Genomic DNA, 15,164 nt, shown 5'->3' with positions numbered 1-15,164 from the left:
GTCCAGGTTCTATGTGAAACACTACCTCTCATATCTCCTTGCTTGTTTTGTTGTCTTACTGTATTGCAAGTAACATATCTCATGACAGAGCTAGAGAAAGAGTGGACTAATATATTAGTTTAGTCATAGCAACACCGTTCTATCAACATCAATAAAAAGGATATTATTTGGTTTATTCATGCACTCAAATAATGATTCGCCTGTGTCCTCATCGTAATTCTCTAAATCCCTGTAACACACACAGACACGCTGATTTGGACTCGCAGAAAAAAAAGCCACTTTTAGTTTTGCATATGAGGGGATTTTGGAGGTGAAGCGTGTAATTTTTTGATGCTAAAATACTTTCTTTTATCCCAGCAGTGGGTTGAATTCCCCAGGAAGTGTGAACACTGTGTGGCGCAATCAAAACATTTCTCTGTTCGTTTTAGTACATGACCAGCACAACACGCAGCAACATTGGCTCAACTAACATCAGGACTTTGGGGCGGGGCTATCTGTTAACAGGGAGAATATTCGGGAAACTTGTTTTTGAACACAAACATTGGCCCTGTCCCAAATCCCACCACGCTTATAGTCGTCCACCCAGAAAATTGAGTTAGAAGATAGCAGCTGTTTCTAAGTGTTGACTTTTCTGTTTGTGTCATATGTCCCTACAGGTCAGGTAGGTCACAACACTGGTGGCTTGGCTACACGGTTTTCTTTCCCCTCTGATTAACTCGATCTGGTTCATTTCACTTGACATGTGACTGCGCTTCGCTGTGTTCGGGACTCTCTCCAGTGCATCCCTCTGTGCTCCTCAGCTCGTTTGATAGTGTGCCAAATTGCAAAACCCTTCAATCTGCTCAATTAAACGACTCTTTCTGCTTTTCTTTTGATGTGAAATTTCAAAAACGCTGTATATGTGGTCTGTTTTGTAATGTAATCTCTCTCTCTCTCCCTCTCTCTCTCACAGGCCGACTGCATTTGTGTGGCGGAAGAAAGACGGAGAGCTCCCCCCGCTGGCGAAGGTGGATGGTGCGTTCCTGCGTTTCGAATCACTCAACAAGTCGGATAATGGCGTTTATGAGTGCCAGGCTGATAATGGGATCGGCATGGGGGATGATTCACACACTCTCCTGGTACAAGGTAATTAACGTGAGAGACGAACAGCGAGGAGGGAGGAATGGAAAAAAGAGGTGTTTTTGTCATCATTTATTTCTTCTGCTGTTTTACGTTTACGTTCACATCTCTTTTTTCTGAACTTTACTTTCCTTTTTTTTGTTTCTCTTTTTGCATGACACGCTCTTTATTTCCTCTTCCATTTCCCTCTCATCCATCATCCCTTTCTCCTTCCATCGTTTTCTCATCGTCATTTTTTTCTTCCAAGACCAGGGAGATACAGACTTCCTTATTCCCACCTTTACTCTCCCTTCATCCTCTGTTTCTCCCACATCTCCTCCTCAAACGTCCCTTTCACCCTTTACTGAAGGCGAAACTCTCCCTCCTCCCTCCTCTTCGTCGTCTTCCACTACCGTCCCCACATCCACTCTTCCAATCGCCTCGACTCTCCCTCCTTCCACTTCTGCTCCTTCCACTGTCCCTCCTTCTCCTGAGGTTCCCACCACCTCTCTTTCCAACGCTCTCTTCCCAGATCTCACTCTTCCATCTTCCTCCGTTCCTGCTCGTATCCCTCCCTCACCCCCCTCTTCCCCCTCCTCTTCCCCCCCTGCCACTCCATCATCTGTACCATGGCTGAATGGAGTGCACACCTTTACAGGTAATCCATTGTGCACACACACACACCTAACCACATTTTAATATTCCACTGCAGTGCCACTGATCACAGTTAGCGGTTTCTCTGTGTGCGTGTGGGAGGGAATAGGGATGGGCATGATTACCTGAGTGCTGTGAGAAGAGACAGCAATGATCGATCATGTCAACACAATAATTGCCTTGACTTTTAAACTTCAAAACATTTTATACCAATCAAAATCAATACATAGATGAGATCAAAAGGGCTAAAAATATTTTTTTGCATGCACTACTGTTCAAATGTTTTGTGTCAGGAAATAACTGATACTTTTATTCAGCAAGTCCGCAATAAATAGATCAAAATACTTTTACTTTTACATTGTCTATTCATCAAAACTATCCTGAAATAAATGGATCACAGTTTCCACTAAAATTGTTTTTAACTCGATAATAATAAGAAATGTTTCTGGAGCAGTAAAACAGCATTTTACAATGATTTCTGGAATCTCTGAAAATTCAGTTTTACCATCACAGGGAAAAAATATATCTTAAAATAAATTGGAATAAAAAACTGTTACTTTAAATTGCAATAATATTTCACAAGATTACTGTATTTTTGATAAAATAAATACAGCCTTGGTGAGCTTAAGTGACTTCTTAAAAAATCTTATACCAACCCCAAACCTTTTTGCATTTTAAGGGAAATGATTGAGTGTGTCCAGTTAAAAATGAAACTTTTTTTCATTTACTCATCCTCATGTTGATCCAAACCCTTATGACGTATTTGACTCATGCATGGAACAAGTTAATATAATAAATGCGAATGAGAACGCTGGCTGTCAGGCTTCATTAGTGAATTAAAAACACTTTGAAAGCAGCATAAAAGTATGTCATAAAATCATTAATCATTAAAAATACAATGCAGCTTTTCTTCATGAGATAACACTATTCAGTTTGTGAATGAATTATTCTTTTGAGATACATTTTTTTTAATGAATCATTTGATTTAGTTTACAAAACTTTTCTCAATGATGTGTTCATGATTTGTACCGATTCGGTCCTCAAGTTCTGTTCATTGACTCTTGTTGAAATGGTTGAACAGGAGTGGGAGGTAATTAATAGGTCTGTTCCCCACATAAAGCTTTTGTATGACTTTTAAAGCAGATAAGACATATCGATCACTTTTATGATGCCTTTTTTTGTGTTTTTCAAAGCTTGACAGCCCCCGTTCTCAATATTTTGAATTCTTCAAAATATTCATAAAGGTTTAGAACAACCTGAAGGTAAGGAAATGATGACCGAATTTCCATAATTAGGTGAACTGTTCCTTCTAATGCATGTAAAGTAATGCACATGTTTATAGACTAAACATTTTCTTTAAAAAAAGAGCACAGTTGTGTAGACCCCCCCACCACGAAAACACTTGAGTACTCGCTTGATTCATCTTTTACGTACCTATGTAGACAAAACGACCAAAATGCCCCTCCCTGGGTGTGTGGGTGGAACAGCTTGAATGTGTCACTTCATAATCGAGCAGGTTGTGTTTGTGCGTGTGAAAAAGATAGAGATGTATTTTGAGATCTCCAGTTCAGTATCACAGTAGCATGTTGAGCAGCATCTGCTGTCAGCTTTGACTGTAATGCAGGATTTAACCAGGCACATCTCATGGCAAAGCCTCTGATTATCCAGAAACACAATCTGACACCACACCTTCCCTCCAGCAAACATTCGCTTCAATTATTTCATTATTTCGCTATGTGAAATCCTCCTTAATACTCCTCCGAGATACTTATTTTTTGATAGTGTTCAGTGAGCGCGCACAGACGCACACGCATGCACACATTTTTTTGATCGTTTCTCTTTGTTCCTTCTCTTGCTTCTCATCTCGTGCTTCCACTCATGTGGTCCTCATCCATCCATCCACTCACCCATCCATTCATCCCTTCATCCTCTTGAGAAGAACCTGGAGTGAACGCTGCAGGTATTGTCACCTCTCTCTCTCTCTCTCTCTCTCTCTCTCTCTCTCTCTCTCTCTCTCTCTCTCTCTCTCTCTCTCTCTCTCTCTAACTTCCTCTCTTTTTTTCAGTATTGCCTGTCTTTCTTTTTTGGATCTTTGAATGAATCTCTGTCCCTCTTTTTCTCCCCTATCTCTTTTTCATCAGCCTGTTTGTCTCAATTTATGATGGATCTGGGTGTTTTTTTAGCTACAACTCTCTGTTGAATTGCTCTGTCATTATTAACATAGTTAATGGTGCAGGAACGTTGTTCATGAAGGCAAAACATTTGATATTACATGGAAGACTATTAATATCAGTGCAAATTTGCTGGTTCATTGAAAGCTTAAAACTGAATTAGGTTGACGCCGAAAACTGCATTTTCAGCCAATTTGTAAACAATCTCGCTTAGAAAAATGAATGAGATTTATTATTGATGCAACACAGTTTTTGCTACAGGGAGGTCCAGCCATCTGAATCCTGGTGGAAGACGCAAAACGAAGTCAAAGCATCAGCAGTGAATCAGTTGAACCTGCATGCATCTTCCCATGTCATAAATCTGGACATTTTCAGACCCTGGCTGTTAAAGGAATGCCGATTTATGTCAATTTGCATGCTGCAAGTTCGATTCTGCCCCACTTTGTGCTAATTTAAACCGTAGTACATTTGCATCATCAACACTGGTGCTTCATGCAGAGACCCTCCTCCAGGGGGGACTACAATCTCTATTCATAAATGTGCAACACCGTGGGAACCCAACGGGAGGCCAGAGGCCGATCTATTTGTATGGATATCAAAGGAGATGTCTTAATAACCTGAATAAACTATTTTTGTGTCGAATCAAACATAATAAATCGATTGCCTTGCTGCTAATCCTCAACATGTTTACCATAAAGCCATATAGCTTTAAAAAAAAAAAGCTATATTTGGAAGTTTCATTTGCCGCATTATATATATATATATATATTAATTTTGTCAACATAAAAGACCCCCATTAGAGTCGTTATATGATTCATTTTCAAGAAGCATATGATCAAAATTTTCCCAGATTAAGAGCCAGATTTACTAACAGCTTGCGCCAGCACAAACCCTCTTTTGCTGTTAAAAAACTACTGTCAGGATTTACTAAAGTGAAAAATAAGCACTGAAAAGGCACTGAAAAGGTTATTTTTGCGGCTGGCCTTATTGCATAAGGGGAGAGTGGGGCAAGATGAGCATTTCCTTTTTGACTTATGTGGTCCTCAAGATAAGGGAAAATGAGACAGAAGTACAATAAAGTCTCTGAAGTAATTCCAGAATGTTTCCTATAATTTTAAATGATCAGAATGCATCTATGACAAATGGTTCTAAAAATACGGCTTCTTATAAAAAAGTGTTCCCGTGGCTCAATTTTTGGGTTAGGGGTAAATTGATCCAAGTCAGTGGGTAAGTTGCTCCATCTGGGTGTAAACTAACCATCTAACTGAATCTGAATTAAACCCAAATTAATTTAATAGTCCAATATCCCTGTACAAATGATTGTATTTCTTTTCTTAAAGCTAACTTGAACAACATAAAATCAAGCAAATTAAGTTGAAATTTAAATATCTTTAATTGTTTGCATTTCTGAAACAATATGTTGAACACTAAAGTTGTAACCTTCCCAAAAACAGACTAAACAGAGAGTTTGTTGAGTAAAATTACATAAAAACTGAATTAGAATAAATGAATAAAAGTTATTGAAACTAATAACATTTTAGTCAAAAGGTTCTTGGCATGGTAGTATTTCTGCAATGTCAAACATGTTAAGCTATTAGGGACTACAGATAGTCCTGTAAGATATACTGTAGAAAGAAAGATATACTGTATATGATTAAGCATCTTCTGATTCTTATCAGAGAAGGATTTGGTGTACTTGTACATTGTTCCTATTAAATAAATTCAAAAAAAAAATAAAATAAACTAAACCAGTTGTGTAATATTTTATACTTCAAAGATTTTGAACTATATTTAACTTAACTACAATGCCATATTGTGGGGTAATTTACAACACGGGCTCAATTTACCCCGCAACATTTGGCTCACTTAGCCCCATTGCTACCATTTTGGACAAAACTAGCTAGCTAACCAATTTAGGCTAATATTTAGCCAAATAATTTGCATGGTTTTATACATTGCTAAATCATCAATATGGATCATAAATATTTTTAGACCTGGACATATTTGCTTTGATGTAACAGCCATCCATTATGCTAACATTTTACTTTGACAAGCCAAAAGCAGTTTTTAAAGTAAATGGGTGCCTTCCACTCCTCTCATGTGTTTCTCCTTTTCACAATCTTGCAGAAATGATGGGTGGTTCCAAAATATATGGTCAAATGACAATAAAACTGTTTGGTTGCTAAGATAAAGGGGGTGGGTCAACTTACCCACTGGTTCATCTTACCCCACTCTCCTATGTATTTGTAGGATACATAGGAGAGTGGGGTACACTCTCCTATGGCTTTTTCAGTTAGATTTTTTTGATCATTTTGCTTTTGTTAATGCCAAATGTATATATTTTGCCACTAGTGTGTATTTATATTGGAATTTTACTATTTCACCCCCTTTTCCTTTAATAAATCTATTTGACATTAGGTACAACAAATATTTACACTCAGGACCGTAAGGACAAAAATGTCCCCATTGAAACCCATTAAAACTGCAATTTTTAATTCCAGGGCCATTCAACTATAAAATGATGCAATCTTTATTAATAGGCTTTCATTCTGTTGGCAAGGCTTTAAAATTAACATTTTTACAATTTTTTTACCAGATGGTGCCATTTTCTCAGGTTTAGCCTATAAAGCAAATACTCGCTCTATTCCTGTTTTCTGCTTCTGCATATTATAGAGCGAATTGTATAAATTATGCAGCTATAATTGTGTGGGTGTGTTGGTATGGGTGTCAGAGTGTGGTTTATTTGTGTGTAATTAAAAAAAATAGTGTGTGAGTGTAATATTTAAGAGAAGAAAAACAAATCCAACCACTGTGTGCACCAGTGGAGCTTTGCTGGCATCTAATGAGGTAAAATTTGGTACTGCGCCCAAACAAAATCTTACTGAAAGCTCATTTGTTGAGATATCAACCTCATATTTGAAACACAACTTGTTTAGATGTATGGCTTTGATTTTCTAGCAGTTGTTGAGTTAAACATGTTTTCTTAAATATGTATTTTTATATAAAATAACGTTCATAAATCATAAACTCAAACCTCTATAACTTTTATGTTTCACTTTTTTAACTTTTGTTTTACCTCGACAAAAATAGTCTTCTTTAAAATGCGACCAAACTTAAGTATGCTCCAAAGCTTCATTTTTTTTTTTTACATGGACATTTTGGTCCTCTAAGGACCTCAGAGTTACTTTTTAAAATTGATGCACAAGGGTTAAACCAGACACTACTTTGCACTGCTCTTGGTAGATTGTGTTGGTCATTATGGAAATGTTCTTTAATATGTGTGTTTAGATCATCCGCTGAACTTTCCACTCCCATCAGTTTTTTTTTTTTTTGTGGAATTTATAAATCTGTCCCTAAGGCGTTGCAATTACCCTCTAACAGCATAATAGTTAGCTAATGACTTGGGATGAGGAAGCGCAACATATTGAGGACATCGTTTTTTGGTTACACTTTATTTCAGTGGTCCACTTTTGGTTTGTTTCTCTCTCTCTCTCTCTCTCTCTCTCTGTTGCTCTCAGGGCTTCTTGTTGTGTCACTCAGCACTCACTCTGTTCGTCCTCCTTCATCCTCTCTGCTCTCATCTATCGCCCTCTTTTTTTTTCTTCTCCTAAAGCGTGTAAGCGTCAGGGTGACTGTTAACTTGTCTTGTTTTGATGGAGTATTGTTTGAGATGGAGACAGAGATCGTGCCGTGGGCGGGAGTGATGGATGTCGTTCACGCTCTCTGAGTCCAGGCAAAGTCACTGAAGCTTATGATAGACTCTTCGCTGAAATCTTGCTTTTGATTATTCATGTGTTTCCTTTCAAACAGAGAGGTCAGTGGCTCTTGGGGCTTCACGGTAGATGGAAAATAACACTGTAGTAACTTGCCAGCCCATTACAAACACTCTACACATTATATTGCAAATTTTTTCATACATTACCATTTAAAAGTTTAGGGTCAGTAATTTTTTTTTTAAAGAAATACTACTCAGCAAAGACGCATTAAATTGATCAAAAGTAACATGAAAGACATTTATAATGTTACATTTAAAATAAATTCTGTTCTTTTGAACTTTGTATTCATGAATGAATTTTTTTTTACGGATTCCACAAAAATATGAAGCAGCACAACTGTTTCAACATTGGTTATAATTGATTGAGCAGCAAATCAGCAGATCAGAACGATTTCTGAAGGATCATGTGACACTGAAGACTGGAGTAATGGCTGCTGAAAATTCAGCTTTGTCATCACAGTAATGCATTTTAAAATATATTAATACTGTATTTTTCTTTATCAAATACATTCAGCGTTGGTGAGACTTCTTTAAAGTCTCTTATGCTCACCAAACTTTTGAATGGTAGTATACTTAATGTGAAATAACAGGAAATTGGACCTGTACTTCATTTCTGTATATTTGAATGCGAAAAAGCTGTTAATGATTGTCATCTCGTGTAAGATATTTTAGTTCAGACTGCTTGAAAATGTCAAGGGCTCTTTTAAAGAGGAGAAAACGCCTGAAATTGTTTCCTAAGATAAGCATTATTGTGCATTAGAGCAGGTAAAGAGATTCACAGACGCATTGTGACTCTTTCTCAATAGAATCTGCAGTTGAAAGAATGGATTTTAAATATATAGTAATATAATTTCAAAGAGCATGTGCAGTATTATCAGAGGGGTTGTATTTTTGTCGTGTTGTGAATAATCGTGCTTGACTTTGATTCAAATATGCAAACTTTTCTTAAAACCAGATGAAAATTTGCATCAACCTGAATAGTTTAAGCACAGATTTCCACCAGTAATTCAAGTCGTTTTGTTGCATTTAAATTGAAGTATTCTAATACAACAACTTTTTAAAATTCATAATGCACATTTCCATCCATTGTACAGCCTCTATATACCGGTACTTCAAAAAAGGACAAAGTGAATCACTAGGTCTTTTGTTATTTTCCAAATATGTGCAGCTTTATGCCATTGCCTAGAGGACCGTTCTGTAATCGAATTGTGACCTTCTGAATCAAAATCAGATAGTTAAGATTCCTAACATTACTGTACATGCATGACCTCTGCTGTGTTTGTAAAGACAAGGTGGGGACAAATAAGTCTTCCGAGTCTCTCACAAACTCTTCTCTGATTTCGCCTGATCTGTATTTTTAAGACATCTGTTGTCCTCCTGATTGTCCTCTCTGCACGGCTTTGACGATCTACCTGTCTCTGTTCGTTTCTCAGACCCCACAGCGATGACCACCTCTTCAGGAGTAGACCATGCTGTGATTGGTGGAGTGGTTGCTGTCATTGTCTTCATCATGCTTTGTCTTCTCATCGTCCTCGGCAGATACCTCATCAGACACAAAGGTACTGCACACTCACACCCCACCCTAATCAGACAAAGAAATCCCTCGCTCTCTTTCACACACATGCACAGATCTAATCAGACACAAAGAGATCACACACACACACACACACACACACACACACACACACACACACACACACCTAGAGCGTCTGAAGGGATTATAACCTTCAGGAACTGTGGACGGAGGGCCTGGCTGTGTCCTGCCCCATCAGCAGCCTTTTCTTTTTTTTAATGATTTATTTTATAGATTTTGTCTTGAATTTAAGCATCTAGACACTTGACCCAAGATTACATTGTTGACTCGCACATTTTACTTGTAAATGAACCACGTCTCACTGTAACGGTGCTACCAAGGGAATTTTTTTTTTAAACGAAAACGAATAAACCGCTTCTGAGTGTATGAACATAGAATAGGCGAACAATGTATGGACACATTCTTGGTTGCATGTCCTTGCTATTATAAATGCATATGCTCAATATCAATATACAGTCAAACCAAAATGTATTCAGACACCTTCAACATACTCTCACATTATCACAGTTTATCCGCTATAGTTGAGAAAATGGTAATAGAATATGACAAGAACTTGAGTTAAACTGTGTCGAAACAAATTTATCTTGATAATGTCAGATAATTTTGATAGAAAGGTATGTAATGGATTATAATCAACCAATCAGATATCAGCTGTTAAATTCATGCACACAATTAGATTTTCAACCAATTACCAAGCAATGCTTCATTTTGTTCAGTCTGTGGTGTAAAAGGTCACATTAGCAATTAAAGAAAAAACATGGTCAGGTCAAAGTGTCTGAATAATTTAGGTCCCAAAGTTTTATTAATTTCATGGTAGTCCACTGCATGAAGCATTTTTGGGTATAATATGTCATAGTTTACTTTATTTTGCTATCCTCACTTACATAAATGAACTATAGTGTCCTGCACCCAATAGGAAAAACATTTATCTGGTGTCTGAATCATTTTGGTTTTGACTGTACAGTATATTCAATATCAATATTTAAAGGAACTGTATGTAAGAAATGTATTTCAATTAATCATAAAATGGCCCTGATATGTCACTAGACATTAAGAAATCATGTTAATTTCAAATATTTATATCACTGACAACGGTTGTCCGGCCAAGATATTGTCATTTTAAAAGTGAAGTTGCAGCCCTCAACTGATGTTGATGTTGACATGTTGTGTCATGCCTGAAGAGTCACCCTCCACCTGTCTACCAATCACGAAGTCAGTAGTGTTTCTGCATTCGGGTTGCCAGCTCTGCTCTAGTTACCACAGCTGCAGCTACAAACTTTTTGGATAAACAATGTCTAACTTTACGAAACCTAAACGACCTCGTTATGAATCAGAAAAACGTTGTGACAGTGTCCGAAATAAAACAAGGATTTGTATAGGAGATGCCTTTGAAAGATGTAGACGGCTGAAAACGGAGAATAATTTGAACTGATGCCAACGTTGCTAATTGTCTCCTGGACAGGTAAGGTTCATCTATGTTTGGCTACCTTGTACTTAATGTAAATGGACATTTCAAATATTCATGACAGTCGAACAAAGATATGCATGTTCGTGCAAAGTAACGTTAGGTTAGCGCAGATGGAGGAGGTGGGTCATTGAATTGAATAGGTAACGTTAAGGAATTGTTTGGTAAATAAAAACGGCGAGTCGTCATTGCTAACATTAGTAATGCATTATCAGAGCCCGTTTCTCTGTCATTATGCTGAGACGCTGAGGAAAACAACAGTAGCACGCCTTTGAGACCGTAGCCTAACGTTACCTCATATTCCTCATTCGTTCTTCGCATATATAGTGGACAAAACATGCTGCAAGTTGACCTGTATGACCATTGCTAATGTTATTTAGCTTTGCTGTAATTTTACTATAATATACTATAGTATTTTTTCATGTGGGAATGTACGAGCGTTCATATTTACGATTATATTTGGCTAATCGCCATAAGTAAATTGCGATTCATAATTACTTCACAAAACATCGCTCTTGAAGCATAAACATAATTAACAGAAAGAAAAAAACGTACTGTGTAGGACTCGTCACTTGCCATTGAAAGCTCCGTGTAGCAGCCTACGTTCCTGCTGGATCCTGCAGCCTATCTGGCAGCCTCAAGTCAGGGGGAGGGGGAGAGGGAATACACCGCTCAACAGTAATTTGAAAGTGATTGCAGTACCAGTTTTGGCCACAGTCCTACATACAGCTCCTTTAACAGCAATTAATTTTTTTTTTGTTGCATATTCAAGAGATTATGCCTGCACTATTTTGTGGAAGAACATTGTTTTGGTTGTGATTCGGCTCTGTGTGGATGAATCGGTCAGTGTGAACTCGGCAGGGCCGGCCCAAGCCCTTACGGGGCCCTAAGCAGAATTTTATTTGGGGGCCCCTCTGTGCCACCAATACGATTGACTATTGTCAATTCTTGATAATTCGCACACCCAGTATAAATGTTATTGTATCTGTGTTGCTTACAACATGTCTGCCTGTCATGTTTTTACCGTTATACGGTTCTTAATTGTAACAGTAGCAAACCCACAAGATTGATCAGGCGTTAATATTCAAAGTCTTACAGTAAGTCTTACAGTACTACAGTTCACACTGGGATATGTACTTTTTTTATAGTAGTCTCTTATGCTGAATATGCTCACTTTTCCCCAGGATTCTTTAATGAATAGAAGGTTCAAAAGAACAGCATTCTACAAAATCCTAAAAACATTGTTCAACATTGACAATCATAGATGTTTGTTGAGCATCAAATCATCATATTAGAATGATTTGTGAAGGATCATATGACACTGAAGACTGGAGTAATGATAAATTCAGCTTTGATCACAGGAATAAATTACACTTTACTACTATATATTCACATTGAAAACAGCTGTTTTACATTATAATATTATTTTACAATATTTCTGTTTTTACTGTATTTTTAATCAAATAAATGCAGCCTTGGTTAGAAGAAGAGACTTATTTTAAAAACAAGAAATTTTGATTTCTTTCAAACATTAAACAGAGCTTTTATGTTGGCGGAAATAAAATTTTATTTTTTGTATTCCATTCGACTGTGTAGAAAGAACCTTTTTATTTTCTAAATAAAAACTTCCAAAATGTAGGCTACACAACTTAACATTTCAAGGGAGAAACTGGAAGCTATGCTGTCTACTCTGTCCAAAACATGCAGCACGTCAGACAATATATTCGCACTAAACCATATTGCGCATTCTCAAATCTATACATTCATAAAAAGGTTACCGGGCAACTGACGAGTAACGTTATGTTTTAGCGCCGACTTTTCCGCACTTTAGACTTGAACCCTGACTAACAAGCGAATAGTGTCCAGCCGATGGCGCCGCGAGCTTGTGCAGCGCTGTCAGAATCAATCCTTGCATTTATTAGAAAACGTTTTGCAATTTATTGCAATAATTGTTTAAGGCCATTTCGCAATTTCAATCATCATAAAATAACTTTGCCGGAGAGTAATTTCTTGTGCTCTTGGGGGCCCTCTAGTGGCCAAGGGGGCCCTAAGCAGCCGCTTAGTTCGCTTATGCCTTGGGCCGGCTCTGGAACTCGGCATAAGCCTCGTCCTGCTTGCCACAGACCCGTTATAATTTTAATGTTGTTCATTTTAAGCAAAAAAAGTTACATAGTGTACATCTAATTCACACTGCCCGATTTTGACCCGGCCACAGGTTTTGCGACAAATGCCCGAGACCATAGGCACAATCACGCAGTGTGAATTATCAAAGATGCAATCCGAGAGAGTGGCAGACAAGTCGCCAAAGCCCGTGAGATATTTGGCATGCTAAATATCTGGACCTGTCGGCGATTCAAACTCCTGCTGTGTGAAATATGTTCTGACTGAAAAAATACATTGGCGATGACCTACAGCCAATGAGAGAGCAAGATACAGGGCAGCGGAAAGTTAGGGAGGAGTTATAGACCAGAATATCAGTATTTTAATAGATATATTTACAATTCTATCAAAGAGAAACAAAGCACAAACATTTGCTTGACCGGCCGCAACAGCAGCACATTGTAAAATTATTTATTTACCTCAACCTCTCTTTGCACAATCCTTGCTCCACCCCGCAATCTCGAGTTGTTTACTTGTCACATCTCGTGTGTTTGGTTTTGTTTAACGTAGTTTTCGCACCGGAGAGAGTTGTCTGCGATTCTTCCTATTGTAAAGTCATGCAGTGTGAAACCTCCTGTCGCCGATCCATCGTGCAGTGTGAACACAGCAGTGACTGAATGCTACCCCAGTGTGATCCGACAAGTTTGAAAATCATGCAGTGTGAACTCTGCATAAAGTATTACTTATTATAATCTAGGTTTAAGGTTTCCTGCAGCAAACCATATATAACCAATATAACCATTTTCCTCTCTGACCTTTAGAATTGTATTTGACCTTTATCTTAATGACCTTTATTGTATCTGTGTAGGTGGAAGTATGCAAATGTACTGATATAGTGTTACTTTTACAAGTAACATTTACATTATCGTGTTAACTTACCACTGATAAAATGTAACTTGTTATGTTGCATCATCACTTTTTATGGAAAGTAACACATTCATGTAGTTACTTTTGCATTGAAAATTACATTTCTTGCATTTTAATGCAGCTTGAATCTATTAACAAAGGAATCACATAATGTATCTTATGTCAGGTTATGTCAGTTTTTTTATATAGTAATTTAAATTTTATGGATGATATTGACCTTGTGTTTGCCATGTAAACAGCCCCGATGCTAACATGGCATTAAAAAAATTAATAAACAAACACAGGAATTACATTCACAGGAATAAAAGTGTTGCATGTTAAAATATTACATTGTTGACAAAAATGTAGCATTTTATGTTTATTCTTGTTCCCATGCAGCCTACAAAAAAACAAGACAGGTTAAGATTTTCATTGTTACAGCAAAGTTGAATGTGTTTTACAATCACGTTGACTTCACTCCTATTGGTTGTCGCTTCAGAAAGTTTCTCTTCATTTGCATAAAGTTAAACATATCTCAACTTTTTCACGGTAGTGGACATGCCTACATCCTGTCTCAGGAAATTGCCAGCTCTCCATTAAATTTATGGGATTTTGTTGCTTTTTCGGTGTGTGTCGCTGGTATTGTGAACTTAAAGGGATAGTTCACCCAAAAATGAAAATTCTGTCATTAATTACGTAGACTGGTCTCGAGACCATTTTTTTAAGGTCTTGCTCTTGTCTCTGTCTCGACTGCAATTCTCCTCGGCCTTGTCTTGGTCTCGGACTTAGAGGACTTGGGATTTTATCTCAAGACCAGTCAAGACCACAGCTGCTGGAATATCACTAAATTGCTGGTGCATTGTCTGATTTGACATCATTAATGTGATTTGATGTAAAACTTACAGCTTAAAATGCAATCAATAACTTCTTTGTAATGTGATATCTTTTGTTATTGTGTTACCGGCTTCAGAATCAATGCAGCATTGTCTCAAAAATGGCCAAAATGTATATAAATGCCCACACAATTCTGAGATTTTTATATAACAGAATATAATTAAGCAATATTGCAAGAGCAAGAGTGCTGTTTTCATGAATATAAGTGTGATTGCAAATTATTTTGATTTATACAAACGTTCAATAAACAAGATGTTAATATTAAATTACATTTTAAACGGTGTCTTTGCTAATTCTGCAGGGTTTCGTTATTAAATCAATCATCTGCTTTGAACAAATCGGTTGAATAAAGGATTCCGTGACTGTTAAATAATGTTCATGTTTTAATGTTAAATTAATCTGAACATTATTTATGCAGGTGTAATTGTACCAATTCAGATGCAACTTCTGTGCCATGAATTTTATTGTTAGTGATTTGATTGGTAACAGTGTTATAGTTTCTTACTA

General features: G+C 37.2%; 1 protein-coding gene across 4 annotated transcripts in view; it reads left to right on the top strand.

Moving 5' to 3' along the window:
- The window catches only part of cadm3 (cell adhesion molecule 3), an 82,796-nt gene that overhangs the window by 60,392 nt on the left and 7,240 nt on the right, over window positions 1-15,164 (top strand). For 2 of the 4 annotated variants that reach the window (XM_079818906.1, XM_079818907.1), the window contains exons 8-9: window positions 953-1,125; window positions 9,132-9,257. In XM_079818906.1, coding sequence (XP_079675032.1) covers window positions 953-1,125; window positions 9,132-9,257 — 299 coding nt within the window. Of the gene's footprint in view, window positions 1-952; window positions 1,126-1,366; window positions 1,757-3,691; window positions 3,713-9,131; window positions 9,258-15,164 lie in introns of all 4 variants that reach the window. The other 2 variants (XM_079818904.1, XM_079818905.1) reach the window with 2 other exon arrangements.

The sequence above is a fragment of the Gobio gobio genome, assembly GCF_949357685.1.
Source record: "Gobio gobio genome assembly, chromosome: 6".
NCBI lineage: Eukaryota > Metazoa > Chordata > Actinopteri > Cypriniformes > Gobionidae > Gobio > Gobio gobio.
This window is presented reverse-complemented; position numbering and strand designations above follow the sequence as displayed.